At 52.1% G+C, this 14,782-nt stretch overlaps 1 protein-coding gene across 1 annotated transcript in view; it reads right to left on the bottom strand.

Moving 5' to 3' along the window:
* Positions 1 to 1,019: 1,019 nt before the first annotated feature.
* MPRIP (myosin phosphatase Rho interacting protein) overlaps positions 1,020 to 14,782 on the bottom strand; it is a 250,666-nt gene continuing 236,903 nt past the window's right edge. Inside the window, exons 16-23 of the mRNA XM_006876142.1 lie at positions 7,106 to 7,253; positions 6,633 to 6,750; positions 5,236 to 5,395; positions 4,000 to 4,119; positions 3,160 to 3,246; positions 2,385 to 2,547; positions 1,535 to 1,620; positions 1,020 to 1,052 (exon numbers count right to left, since the gene is read on the bottom strand). Of these exons, the coding sequence (XP_006876204.1) occupies positions 1,020 to 1,052; positions 1,535 to 1,620; positions 2,385 to 2,547; positions 3,160 to 3,246; positions 4,000 to 4,119; positions 5,236 to 5,395; positions 6,633 to 6,750; positions 7,106 to 7,253 (915 nt within the window). The remainder of the gene's footprint in view (positions 1,053 to 1,534; positions 1,621 to 2,384; positions 2,548 to 3,159; positions 3,247 to 3,999; positions 4,120 to 5,235; positions 5,396 to 6,632; positions 6,751 to 7,105; positions 7,254 to 14,782) is intronic.

Raw genomic sequence — 14,782 nt, 5'->3', positions numbered from 1 at the left:
ATCAAACCTAAACCATATCTGGGCATAAGTGACATGGAACTTAAACAAATCAAACCAACTGGCTAGGTTTAAAATAGTCACAAATTTCTCACAGCGTGTCCGCAAAGCAAACACACTTTGGTACCTGCAGCCCCTTCTGGATTCTGCTGCTGCCAGTCTGGTTCCGCAAGGGCCTTAGTGTCCCCCCTGCTGCCTGGGCAGCACCAGTTCCTTTCTGCTCTTCTTCACCTCCTCATAACCCAATAAATGACATCCACACTCTGGAATGAGCAGCTATGCTGGAAGGGGACCAGATAGGGACCAGGAGCTTTGTGGGCAGGTGTGTCTATGTGTGTGTGGTTACTACTTCTTTCCTCCCCATTATAAGAAAGACCTCTGTAGTATCAGTGAGATTCATTTCTTCTTTAAAAGAGTGCTAGTAAAATACTGAAGCCCAAGTACTTGCAGTTATCTTCACCTCTGTCAGTTCTGTATACGTTAAGTGGTTGGTATTTGCAATACTGCTCTTCTGAACCCTCTTCTCGGAGCTGAACTCTGCAGCTCATGATTTATTAACTCCTCAAAGTTACCTATGAGTCACGTAGACAAAGAAACCCCTGTTGGGTGGTGGGGTTGCTCAGTGTCCCATCCATGGTCAATCTGTCTGTGAACTAGGGCTGAGTCAACGGTGGGTGTCCCAGTGTGCTTGAGTCAGTTGATGAACATGCACAGGCCAACCGCCACCCTACATGCATTGCTGCCTGGGCCCAGGGCACTCAGTGGCCTGCCGTCCCTGGATGGCACCCTGAGCTGCTTCCACAAAGGGTCAACAACACAGCTAACTCTCTAGAACAGATTAAAAGAGACATCCTTTGGTGTTCCTGTGTGTTTGTGGAGCAGGACAAATTAAAACAAGGGTGGTAAAGAGGCGCTGAAATGGTGTTGTGAGCAGTGCATGCAGAGTGGGTCGCCAGGTGGCCAGGTGGTGGTAGTGAGAGACAGTTTACCTACACGACAGGGGACCTGGAATCAGGCTCGTTTCAGTTATCCCATGAGACCTGCTCAATTACGGACTGTCAGGGGAAAGAGCAAAAATAAAAGAACAGACACAGTAAATCCTGGAGAAACACACGCAGCACTTCCCACCCACCCATCCTGGGAAGCGTGCAGGCTTGCCACCACAGTGCACAGAAAAGCTGCAGGTCACCAGCTGGCTGAAGGGCAGATGGCACCAATGATACAACATGGACATGCTGGCATAGGAACTAGAAGGCCCATGGTGCGTGGGTGGACGTGAGATTGGGTTGAACTCACTCCAGACAGCTTCTCACAGGCCTGGGCCTCACAAATGCATGGAAAATGCTATAAATTAGTGGGCAGGCCTAGCAGGGCCCCATGGCATGGGACAAGTGCATTCTGGGATTGGGCTGTGCTGGAGAGGCCACTTGTGTGTCTCCCAGTAAGCCTGGCTGGCTCCTGGGTTTGATTTGGGGTCATCTCCTCAATGCTTCCTTCCTCAAGCCCCACACACCCAAAGGCCAGACAAAGGACTCACCTTAGACCTGATATTTCTGAGTTGACGGCTGACACAGGATCTGTCTTTCTTTAAGAAGTCTGGGTTGCTTTTAGATTTCATGATATCTGAAGAGACAGACAGACTTGTTACTTTTGTCTTCCCAAACTTTCTGAAACTAGACCGTTGTTAAGTGCCATTGAGTCGGTTCTGACTCACAGCGAACCTACATAGGGTTTCTGAGGAGCAGCTAGTGGGTTTGAACTGCCAACCTTGTGGTTCGCAGTCCAGGGCTGATCCTAAAATGCCAAAGACTGTATGTTTAAAATTCCTAAAGCTTGTTAGTACAGTAATATATTTATGACAAATTACCTTTCCTCAACAACTTGGCCAGCTGAGAGAAAAATAGAATGGAATGGTATACATACTAGTGAGACAAAACATCATGGTTGATGATCTTTTAAAAAGGTCAACATGAAGGGCACATGCAAGAACCCATTTGGAAGGTCTTGATATGTCAAGTTCCTTTCTGCCCTGGAGTTCTGACGCTCACACACGACAGAGGAGTCACTCCGGCTGCGTACCGAGAAAGCAGTATTTCTCTTCTCTCAGGGGCCCTTTACAAATCGCACAAAACCCCCTGGAATCAAGCATCTAGGGAGAGCCGCTTTTACCCAACTACTGAGTTCTTTAGGGAAGAGCAACTACACAACTTGTCTTGTGAAAACCTATGATGCTGGTGTCACTTTCCTCCAAGGCAGCAGGGCCATCTTGACCAGCATTCCCACCAGTGTGTGGGTACCATGCTCCTCCGACTCCCACCCTCCTCCCACTGCTGGGTGAGTGTCCACCAGGAGAGAGAAAGGCCCTTCTGCTCCGAAGAAAAACTCACCATATCCCGACACCATGGTGTTTTCAGGAGACTTCTCACCCAGAGCTTCTGTAGTTGCTTTTAGCTGTTCCTTCAACCTACTGATGTCACAGTCTGCCTTTGCCTTCACGATGCTGAGCTCTGTGTAGATGTCTTTGTACTTATCACTAGCATACTTCTTGTCCTTATAAATCAAAGAATAGAGGCAAATGACTTATACCAGTGTTGGCGCTTCAGAGTAAACCACAGGCTCACCACCCTGGGCTAACACAAGGCCAGGTCCTGGCCTGGCTGCAGTGCATGATGCCAGGGGCAGCAACAGGACACAGAGGAAGGAAAGTAGGGAGCATGAGGGCATGGCCACCCCCAGCTGCTCCACCTGTCCCCCTTGGAGCACCTGGGCTGCCTATGCCAACTGCCTCCCCACCAGTGATCGCTCAGCCTGTGGGTTCTTGCTGGGACACCCACTGTGTTTGCAGAACCCTGACCCACTTTCAGTGACTGAATTTCCTCTCTTTGATTCCAAGAGTGTCCTGGGTCTGACTTAACTGGATGGAAGATTAGCCCTCTTCTAACATCTTCAAAGTGCACAGGAAATGCATAACACAACCCCACAGGGGCAAGACAGAAGATAGCTAGCTGCAGGCTGGGGCTCATGAGAACTTGCTCATCAAACTGTTCTTGAGTAGCCTGAGTGTGCTGGTGGGGCTCTGTGAGTCCTGCTCTCAGCCTTCTCCCACCCTTTCCATACGGCCCCCAGCCCCTTCCCCAGATCTGCTGGTGATGCAGCCATTACCCGAAGTGCTGTCTGCAGTTCATCCTTGAGGGAACTGATTTCCTGTTTCAGGTACTGAATCTCTGACTCCTTGACCCGCAGTAAGACCTACGGCAATAAAAGAGTCAGGACTGGCATTCAGGGACAAGGACCCTCTTGAATCTATGGTGGAAGGGAGTCCCCATCCTTGCAAGAGGCTATGCTGCTTCTCATGGACAATCAACATGCAACTGAGAAGACAGGAAAAGACTGTTTAAATAGTGTGGGGAGCTGAACATTACATGTGAAACTAGAACAAGAGAAAAGCACCTAAAATTCCTTCTAGCACTTTTAGAGCTAAAATAATTTTCTCTTGCAACCTTGTGAAATGCAGCTGCTGCCTTGCTCTGTCCAGGACATGTTTGCTGAACTCCCTCTGCACCCGAACCCTGTTCCTGGAGATCAATGGGAAGATCTCCAAGTGCCTTCATAAAAGCACACCGTATACATCAAATTCAGTTGCTGAGATCTGAAATGAACCCGTTGATCCTGAGAAACAGGGTGCTGTGTAATCTCACACTCATAGATTCATGCAGTCATCACAGGTAAGGGCTTCAGTGGGTGTGGCCACTATCTACTGCTGCGGTGTAAACAGGAGGAGAGCCGCAGAAGAAGGGCTGGCTGGGATTCCTGTGGCCTGCCAGTGGCTCCTCCAGGAGGTGGCTCCTGCTGCCTTGGGGTAATTTTTTCAATCTTGTAAGTCTTCTTCTCATTTAGTCTCCACCATGACACTGTCAGCTAGGGAACCTCTCTTCTTGTTTGGGGTCTTCACAGTGAGCAGGGTGGAACTGGGTAAATGTAAGGGAGCTGGCTGAGGCATACCTCTAATTCATAGACATCCTTGCCCTGTGTGAGGGGCAAACTCCCAGCCTCCCCTCCACTGTCTCCGGTCAACAATGTCCGCAGTCGTGTGATCTCGGCAGCCAGGCGGTTATTTAACTCCTGGGGAGAAGCAACACAACACCAACACTGACACTCAGCAAACAAGCCCACAAGGAAAGGTCATATTGTCGCTAAGAACTCACAACCATCAGCTATAAAAGCACAGGCAGAGGTGATGTTCCGTGTACACTGGCACACTTTAGCTTGACTATGCGAGGTGGTCAGCACATGGGACTTACATCCCAGTAAAAGCTATTTTAAGTAGGTTATTTAAGTCTTTATGGAACTGGGACTGCAGGACTTACATCTTTCCTACCTTTCTATTGTGATTTGAGTGGTATCACGTTCATTCTGATCCATGGTGACTCCGTGTGTGTCGGAGTACAACTGCGCTCTCTATGGTTTTCTACTGATGGAGTTTTGAGATCACTAGGCCTGTTTCTGAGGTGTCTCGGGGTGGATTGGAACCATCAACCTTTTGATGAGCATTGAACTAGTCGTGACACCCACAATAACTATTGTCAATCAGTCTCACAGTCTGCCTCACTAAGTTCTGGCATGATTAGGTCCTGCTGCTGACCAGTTTCCAGCTTACTTTCAGTGCCTTCTTTTCAACCAACCAATGGTCACTTTCAAACCACTGCTGTGATGAAGTGGAATGAGTCCTCTCCAATATCCTTTTATATGCAGGTTGTGCGGGGGCAACAGAGGTGGGGATACCTCTGCATGCTGGAAAGAGGGCTCCCTCACAGGGAAGTTGAGCAGGATGGGTAACACAGCGCTGTTTGACTTGGCATCCTCAGAAGAGCTTACATGAACTCAATCTAACTTGAACCCTGCAATTAAACAGAATTTGAAATGCTCTCTAGCTCTCTGAGGAGCAGGCAATGAGTACAGGATTCTGACTCCAAGAAGTCCAGTAGCTTGGGTAGGACATTGTTTCTTCTATGCAGAGAACTCCTGACCGAGGCCTGCCTGCCAATTCTGAAGCAAAAATTCAGAGATACTCAGGAGCAAAAACGAAGCCATTTTAGAGCTCCCAAAAGAGCTGAGACCAAAGTTACCCCAAGTTCCAGCCACTGGCTCAGGTGAGCGAGACAGCCCTCACTGTGTCCTCTGCCGTTGCAGGTCGGCCGACATGCTGAGACATGTGGCTGAAAAGCTAGTGTGGCTCACCTGGTTGTGGGCGTTGAGCTCCTGGTTCTCACGTTGGCACTGCCGTAGGGCCTGCCTCTCAGCCTCCAGTGCCTGGACCAGGTGAGCGTTCTCTAGGCACTTCTGAGAGTACTGCTCTGAGAGCACCTCCAGCTCCCTCTGCACCGACTGCAGCTCCTCCCTGAGGAGAAAGCACAGCTCCAGCACTCTAGCCAGGACCTCTGGAGGCTCCCTCTCCTTTCCAGGGGACTGTGGTTAAAGTAGATATTCAGGGACAGCATAGCCATAGAGAGCAGCTCCCTGTAGTTCGCTGTCTCAAACACACTTCACTAATTTTAAAAAGTAAGGTGGTGGTGGTGGTGGTGGTGTCAGTTCCAATTCATAGCGACCCTGTATAGGATCTCTGAGGCTATAAATCTTCACAGGAGCAAAAAGCCTCATCCTTCTCCTGAGGAGCATCTGGTAGATTCAAACTTCTGACTTTGTAGTTAGCAGCCCAGCTCATAGCCCACTACGGTACCAGGGTTCCTTTAATAAGTAAGGGACAACCTAAACAGTACTTCCGGTTCACAGATACTCAGGATAACGGGGCCTAGGGGTACTGCTCTCAGTCATCCTGGACTCGTGGAAAATGGCTTAGTTTTCCCCACCAGGGAGACCGAGGATGAGGGGCTTCAAGGAGATTTTTCCAGATGCCCTCACCCCCTGGCCTCCAGCTGAGGTAGGGAGTTCCCCCTCCACCTTGGTGGCTGCTCTACAGAACACGCCACAACCCGTCTTTACACGGCTGTCTCTTGTATTAAACTATGGGCTCCTCAGTTGCAGGAACCATGACATCTTTTATATTGCCAAAGATAACTCAGAAAATGGTTAATGACGGATGGCTTCCACAGCTGCAATTCACTATGTGAATTCGACACAGAGAAGCCAACCAGAGCCAGCCTTCACGGTATGCTCTCCACTGTGTTGCCTACGACTAGGGAAGGAGCACATGCAGCGTTGCTGGGGGGACGGGACACTGCTATGGACAAGACACCATGTCCTCCCCAAGCTACTGGAACAGTAGCAGCAGATAGAACAAATTCCTGGGGGTGGCTGTGAACTGAAGAACATCTGATACACTTCAGTATTTCCTAGGTTACTCCCTATTCTCCAGGTTTCAGGGATCATATTTTTGTTGGCTTGCTTACTAACAGGAAACTCTCACTGAAGCCACAAAGCATGGCAGCTCACGGAGGCCCCAAAGTGGTGGCTCACTGATGGGGGCAGTGGGAGGGCTGCCATGGAAGCTATGTTACAGGGCGGTCAGTCTGAAATGCCCTCAGGACCACTTGCCGCCACGCCACCTGGGGACTCTAATTAATCTCTGCTCTGAGGTGGAAGGCAGTTCCCCTGGGCCCCCCAGCAGGGGGACTCACAGGTACTGCCGTCTCAGGGCTTCAATGTCCGAGTTGATGCTGCTGATCTGGGAGCGCTGGCTCTTCTCCAGCTCCCGCTCCATCTCCTCCCGGTGGGCATTCTTCATGGCCTCGATAGCTGCAAGGATGAAAGGACATGGTGCTCGGCACGAGGCTGGGGGCCATTCTGACAGGCAGGCCGTGGGCACCAGGTCTCTGAGGGGCAGTCCCCACTGAGCTCCTCCAGTAGGGAGAGAGCAGGATATTTGAGTGTGTATGTTAGAAGAACAGCAAACTGATTAAATAAATGTCCCTATTCCAGTATGAGTTCTTAAAGCACACGTGTTCAAGGTGGGCACATTTTCTTCTGACACTGATGTGACAGCATGCTGCACAGCATGTCCCGTGACCACAGCGGACTCACTGAGCAGGAGTGCTTACTCCGAGCACCAATCTCCCCTCAGAGACAAGTGTGTCATGTCCTGTCCACCCACCTGAGATGGTGGCAGCAGTCTCCTCTGCCAGCAGGCGGTCCTTCTCCTCACGCAGCTTCTCCAGCTCTCGCTGGTGCTGCCGCTGCAGGTCCTCAATCTTTTTCTGGTGTGTCTCCTCCATGGCGGCAAACCCCCGCTCACATGTGGCCTGCAAAATGCAAACAGGCTCTTAGTTTTCCTCTCACCTAAGTTGGGCTTCCTGTCTCACAAGTAGCCACCGTCTGCCCCACCGGCCTGCTGTGCAGTGTGTGCTGGATCCTGAGGCTCCCAGGTGCTTGCAATCAGAGAACTAGGAAAAGGTGTTTGCATTCAAAAGCTGTGTGTCTTATTTCTACGTGACTGTTCTGAATCCCATTTCTCCTGGGAAAGGGCAGGTACTGTGGGTGGGAAGAGGGGGCAGTGGAATTTGAAACAGACAATCCTGGACTTTCATGGACTGACTGTGGCTCGACGGAGATGTCTGGTGATGAGGAGAGAGAAGACATGCAGAGAGACTCATGATTTCTGATTTGCGGTCAGAGTCAAAAGCTTCGTGTCAGTCACAGACTGGGCCCTTCACAAGTGACTCATAAACAATAACCAGCAATGGTTCACATTCTCAGGATCTACCAGTGCCAGGGCCAAGGCCTCGCTGCTGCTGTTGCTTCAAAGGTGGAGAGCCCATTACTAACTATCAGGGACCTAGCACTGCCATTAGCCAGCTGGTGATCCTCAACTGGATATTTCACCTCACTCCTTCCCCAGGTGTCAACTGAGTCAAGTGGATCAGGCCATTCTTTCTTCCCTTCTGGTCTGCATCTTCCGTTATCTTTTTAAAGCTGTGCACAGACGAACATGACATGAGTGATGACCATCACAGTACTCTCCACAATGGTCTCTGCCTTGTCACCCTTGGGCTGGCTTACTGCCATGGGGGAAACACCCAGGTGCTTTAAGAAAGGACCACTGTCCCAACGCCCACACCAGGAAGCTCAGCTTTGAGGGCAGTGGCTCTAGATGTGGTCCTGGAGGCTTGCCTTCCATCTACATCCCCGCAAGGGCATTTCAGAGCAGGAAGCCACTTCATCCTGACATTGAACAGTGGGAGGATGCAGCAAGTCTGGGGGTGAGCCCTCAGCTCCCACCTTAGACTAATCGGTGCATGATCGTGCAGATGGATTCAGGAAAGGATGCCTATTATAGAAGCCCCCACAAGAATGACCTCTCCCAGTTCCTTCCTTCAGCACTTCAAACACTTAACTAATCAGACCCCACTTCAACCTATCTGCTACACCTTCAAACGAGGCATCTCTTCTCCTAGGGTTGCCTCCTGGCTTTCTCAAATCTAAGACAGGTGAAAGTTCTAGGGGTATATGGCCCAGCTGAAGGGAGCTCTGCAGGGTTCTAGCCTCCAGAACTCCCTGTCCATCTTCCCACACCCTTGGGCCAAAACCGTGGTCTCTCAGCTATTACACAGCTGGCAAGCCTTGCAACTCTTTTTGTGTTTTGGGTGAATTCTTCAGAATATTTAAAATTAGAGGTAAAACTTCTAACAGACACTGACAGACCGGCTTCCTTGGAGACTGTATTTGCCAGTGAAAAGTTAAACAAATTTTAAGTCCAATGATCCCTGTGATCAATAAAAAGCGTCATGGGGGATGTGAGGGAAGGTAGGCTAGGAGCCCCATCTACTGGATCAGGAGTTATAAACCCTGTTTCCTCCAGGGGGCCATGAAACCACCCCAATGGGCTGGAGGCAGAGACTGGACACAAAGTAATGGGCTTTAGACAGCCACCCTGGGGGTGAACACTTGGAACCAAGCACAACCTTGGGGCAGTTTGTCAACCAGGGTGTGCTTTTCTGTTCTGATTTCTGGTAACCCGTAATCTGTTGTCCCCTGTGTCCAGCCGGCCAGCTCAGGGAAGAGAAGGGTGTGTGTGTGGAGGATTCGCCTGATGGGGAAGGAGACCCTTGTGGGTACAAGCATGAATGTGCATCCCATTCTGTGCTGGTGCAGTCAAAGCACGTGCATGCACAGACCGGACAGTACCAGAGGTTCTTCAAGGAGGGGCCCTGGGGTCTGGGCTTAGGTCACTAGAGAGGTCTGTGCTGACGTTTAGGGTGTGCTTTCACCTGAGCTTAGCACCATATGCCTCTGAATCTGCCTCACAATTCATGAGGAAAGAGTGTGGAGTTGTTTCTCCACCCAAGGCAGGGGCTGATGGTGATCACACCTGACCGGTTTGATCACACAGGTCGCATTATCACACGGGGTAACTACTAAGTCCTCCCTGAGGTGCAGGTGTGTGCAGCTGGGAAGCAGCAGAGTTGAGAAACTGTCAATAAGTCAACATTTTGCAAGGACTTAGGGAAATGGTGAGAGTGTCTAACCAAAGCCTGCCGGGCACCCGGGCTGAGGAGGTATGGTCTCACTGAAGAGCTCTGAGGAGGAGCTTGGCGTTGGCTAGGCACAGCTACTAGAGGGATGAAAAGTGAACGAGGGAAGAGACCTCGTGAGGACAGTGGCGAGACAGCCAGGGTGCCCCGCGGAAGTGATCTCTCAGAAGATGGCTCTGAGCATGTGACTGCCTAGGGGCAGGTGGCAGGGGTGGCACCCTTGAAGGCCAAGGCCCAAGATTTCTCCCTAGTGATGTTGAGCATGAGGGGCCCAGTGCCCAGAAAGGGGCATTTCCTTAGCTCCTGCAAGGGGACATGAAGGCAGCTGGGTAGACAGGCCCTTCTCAGATTGACTGCTCTCAGGCTTCTCAGGAAGCTAGGACCTGAGTGGACACTCAGGAAGTTAGACGAATCTGGAGTGAGTCTCCGAGGGAGCCTGGGATTTGGTTCTGTTCTGCCCTGGGCTGCAGTTCTGGAGAGGGCAGGATGGGACAGGAGGCTTGTAATGGAAGGGTAGTGGCTGCTCCAGGGGCCCAGCTCCACCCCAGGAAAGGAAAGAAAGGCAGTCCTAAGCAGAGGGCAAAGTACTTGTGAATGGGTGAGAAGCACTGAGGAAGATGAATTCTGTCCTCACATCAGAAATTGGTTTGGGATGAAACATGAGGCTGGGTTACTGGCCTAAACAGGCTCAGAGCTCACACTGGGGCCAGAGGGGAACAGAAGAAGCAAACAGAACTTGTGTTTGTAGAGGGACTTAGAACCAAGGAGTCAGTCCTGCTCAGTTCCCGGCTGCAGCTGGCCACCCTGCACCAGGAAGGAAAGGCCCTCCCTGCCCTGGGCTCTGTAAGGGAAGGGTGCATTTAAGACCTTCAGGTTCTCCAGGTCTCTCTGGTACTTGTTTTGCATTGCGGCCGCCCCACTCTCCAGGTCCTTGTGCTCTAGCTCCTCCCGCACGGCATCTGTCTGAGCCTCCAACTCCTGAATGCGTTTGCGCAGCCGGGCTGCAGATTCGGCCACTGTCTTGGCCGGATCGGCTGGCCAGCTGGCTGAGGGAGTAGGCTGACTGCTCAGGGGGTCGGGGGCTGGCAGGGCCCCGGGGTGCTGTTGCTGGTAGTGGCCGAGGGTTTCCTTGAGGCGCTGCAGGTTCTGGGAATAATGTTCCTGCAGTGTCCGCAGCTCCTCCGTGTGAATACTCTGCAGCTCCTTGATCTTAAGCTGGAACCGGTCCTCCAGGATCTGCATCTGCTCCACGTGGTGCTGCTCAAGGTCCTGCTGGGCTCTGGAGGAGGTGTCCACTTGACTCAGGGCTTGCCTGCTCACCACACCCTCTGGGTGAGGACCCTGCAGGGTGCAGATGGTAGCACCGTGCCTGTTCTCCACTGCCTCCAGACAATGCTGCTGATGGCCCAGCTGTGTGACCCTGGCCAGGAGCTGGGCGTTTTCACTTTCGATGATGGTGATCACTTCCAGGTATTCATTCTTTTGTTTCTGGAGAAGTTCTTTGTACTCCTCCCTCAGGGCCCCCAGAGCCTGCAAGTGCTCCTGGCAGGGGCTATCTCTATTCCGCCAAGAGTCTTTGTACAACTGGAGCTCCTTCTCATACTCCAGACGAATTTTGCAGGCTGCATAACACACCTGAGCCTGAATGATGGCATCTTGAACTAATAATGAAGAATACTGGCCAAGGCCCCCCAAACAAGTGCTATAGGAAAGAGTGTGGGAAGCCTGGAGAAGCTTCTGACAATTGCTTAACGATTCCACAGGAGGAAGACAGGGAAGAGCAGCAGATATCTCTCCCAGGATGCGGGCCTTGGCTTTAAGCTGCTGGGCAAGCTCTTCCTGCACAGCTACAAGGGCACCTGTGCTCTGGCTGCACAGTTGAAAGGGCTCTGGGCAGCCACGAGGGTCTTGACTCAGTATTTCCCAGGATTGCGGAACACCTTCTTCAGCGTCTGTTTGAAGCCCAAGGGCTTCTGAAGCCTGCTGCATCACTCTGTCAAAATCCGGAGTGTGGTAGGCACCCAGGATCTCACTCAGCATGTACCTGAGCCGTTGCAGGGATGCCTTGGCGCTGTGCAGGTTTTCCTGAGCACTGCTCAGTCTGTGGTGAAATGACTCCCTCACTGATTGTGTGACAAAACTCAGCTCGGCCCTGACCAGCGTCGCATCTACCACAGTGGGGAGCAGGGCAGGTGGGAGACCCTGCCACTCTCTGTCGGGGGCGTGGACAGTTTCTCCTCCTAATGTCCCCAGGTGCTGCCTCAGTGATTCCACCTGGTTCCAGAATTCCCCATCTACCAGCAGCTTCTTTGCCAGGGTAGCTGCTAAAGGCCCAGGGCAAGCTGCAGCACTTTCAGGCTCCAGGGGCCACCCTCCCGACTGAGAAATCTCTCGGAGGACACAGGAGATATCGGATGTTGTATTTCTTAAAGAGTCTGCAATCTGGCTTATCAATGAGGCTTCCAGAGCTATCTGATCCGAGAGGAGCTTCAGCTGTTCCTGCTCGGTCAGCTCAGGCTGCCAGGGTGGCTGCTGAGCCGGGGCTGTGTGGTCTGCAAGAGCCAATGGGAGCTGCAGGACCTGGATAGCATCAGCTAATGTGCTCTCCAGGCTGGCCAGAGAGGCTGCGGGGACGGCAGGCTCCTCTTCCTGGCCCATCCCCTGCAGGTACCTTACCTGTTCTCGGCATTTTTCTAAGCAGGTAAGGGCCTGGCTGTTTTTAATCTGGAAGTCCCCTAGCTCCTTACTGTGGCTCTCTGTGAACACTGCCCTCCCCTGTCTCTCCTGCTCCAGTTGGGAGGCCAACATGCCAGCCTGGGCGAGACTGGCACGGAGCTGCTCGCGGAGCTGAGCCTCGGTGCCTGCCCACTGGTGGTGCAGTGTCACCAGGGCCTCCTGGTCTCGGCCGCGCTGGCTCTCCAGCCGCAGAGTCACGTCCTTGAGCTTCTCCTCCGTGATGTAGAGCTTGGTCTTCAGGGAGTGTATGATGGAGACGTAGCTGTCTGTGTCACTGGGCCCCAAGAGTGGAACAGGGGCTGGCTCCTCCAAGGGTGAGCGGTCCTGGCTGGTGTCCATGGATGTGCTGCTCACCCAGGTCTTCTCTGACCCATCAAGGTGGATATACTTCTGGCACTGGATCGTGGAGAATCGGATTCTCGGCCGTTTAACGCTTGCTACCTCTGAGTCAGACCTTGCCATGCTCTGCACATGGCCCTCATTGTGAGGTGCTTCTGCTGACCTCAGGGACATAGTGCCATCCTCACCAGGGTTGCCTGTCCCACTGTCCTCCCCCAGACCAGGCCCTGGGTCCTTGACCTTGGGTCTGACATGTGCAGTGCCACCACCGTCTGCCCCCAGGGTGGCATGAAGTTCTTGCATTTCCTTTGAAGACTCGTGTGCTAGCTTCCTGAACATCTCCTCCTTTGCCTGAAGCTTGATCTCTGTCTCCTCTAAACTGTTCCCCAAAGCAACCATCTTCACCAGGGCCTCATTGAGGTCCTGCTCTTTCTTTTCCATGACTCTCTCATGCAAGTCCTTGATGCGCCCTAACTCCTCCTCGCGCTCCCGCAGCAGGGTATGCATGCGCTGGAGTTGCCTGGACACTTCCCCAAAGGAGCACTCCAGGTTCTGGTACTCAGCCTCCCTTCCTCTCAGCTGTGCCTGCAGTGCAGCAACGTCCCTGTCAGACACGGTGACCCGAGTCACCAGCTCTTGGAAGCGCTGCCTTAGGAGGTTGCACTCGTCTCGGAGGCCCTGGACACGCTCGGCGAGCTCCTGGATGTTGGCGTCCTTCCTCTCCAGCTGCTCCTCCAACTGGTGCACATGCTCACTGCCCTCAAACTTGGCGCTTAACTTCTCCTTCTGCAGAACCTCCACCTGCTGCTCACGCTCCCTCAGCTGGTCCTCATAGGCGCTGGCCTTCTCCTCCACCTCCTTCAAACTCGTCAGCAACACCTGTTTCTCCTTCTCGCAGCTCTCCAGCAGCAGCTCGTAGTTCCTCTGCAGCTTCTCCTCCATCAGTCTCTGGGCCTGCTCGCTGGCCCCCAGCTGCTGGCTGAGGTCGGCAATGCGTTCCTGCAGCCGCTGTACCTCTCTCTGCCGGTCCCTCTGCAGTGCCTGCTGTGTTTCCAGGTCCCGCAACTCCTGCATCTTCTCCAGCAGCAGGGCCTCTGCATTCTTAAGTTTCTGCTCACTGGCCTTGAGCTGCCCACTCAGCGCAGCCTCGCTGTGCTGCCACTCCTCTAGCTGCCCACGGACCTTATCTTTTTCCAACTTCAGGTCACTCTTGAGCTTGGCCAGTGCCTGTTCCTTGATGGCCAGCTCAGCGGCGGCATTGCTTAGCCTTGCCTGAAGGCTCTGGGCCTCAGCCTCGTGGTGTCGGATCATGTCCTTGGCCTCCCCGTAGCTGCGCTTCAAGGCCTGAATCTGCTGATTGACCAGCTCCTGGCGCTGGCACTGGGCTTCCAGCTCGCTTTGGAGATCTTGGTTGACTTTATGGAGCCTCTGCCAGGCGCCGGGCACGTAGGTGGCCACTTCAGTCTTAAAAAAACCGATTAGACACTAGGTTAGTAACACTCTGGCCTCTCGGTTCTGAGTGTCACACCTCTGGCCAGGATCACCAAGGAAAAGCTCCTGGGGTGGGTTTGGCTTTTCTCCTTTGCACAATATATATATATATATATATATTTTTTTTTTTTTCCATTAAATAATCAAATAAATCATCTTAATTTATTTTGAGAGTAGCTGCTTTCAGGTGAACAGAAAACATGGACAATAACATCAAAACAGCTCTAACTGAATAGCTTCTACAAGAAATAAACCAAACAGAACTGAATGATGGAGCACATGGATAATAAGCAAAACAAGGACCTGAGGACATGAGACGGCACGGAGGATGGATAAAGGGAGGAGCAGAGAACCTGCATTTGTTTGTTTGTTTTGCAAAACAAAAGCACACAGTTCTACACAACCAGTCCTCAAGAAGTGGCAGGGTGTCCAGTGCAGGTGCATGGGTCACTTCCTTCTACAACTGGAGGCGAAGGAAGGAGGGTGAGGGTGACTGATGGGAGACACCCAAAACATTTCCCTGGAGAAGTGTGTCCAGCCCTAGAGTGACAGGAAGATTTAATCTCTACCTGCAAGAAGACAAATGGGGAGAGGGGATGGCCAGGAACCATGTAGTAAGATATAATAATCAACAAAACAAACAAACCTTTGTGGAATTCCAAATAAGAAAGAGAAGCATGCAAAACCAAACTGAAACATGAAACAAAACTACCCAAACTGAAAGGCATGCAGAA

This window comes from Chrysochloris asiatica, unplaced genomic scaffold (genome assembly GCF_000296735.1).
Source record: "Chrysochloris asiatica unplaced genomic scaffold, ChrAsi1.0 scaffold00356, whole genome shotgun sequence".
Lineage (NCBI taxonomy): Eukaryota > Metazoa > Chordata > Mammalia > Afrosoricida > Chrysochloridae > Chrysochloris > Chrysochloris asiatica.
Note: the sequence above shows the minus strand (reverse complement) of the source record. Positions and strands in the feature narration are given on the sequence as shown.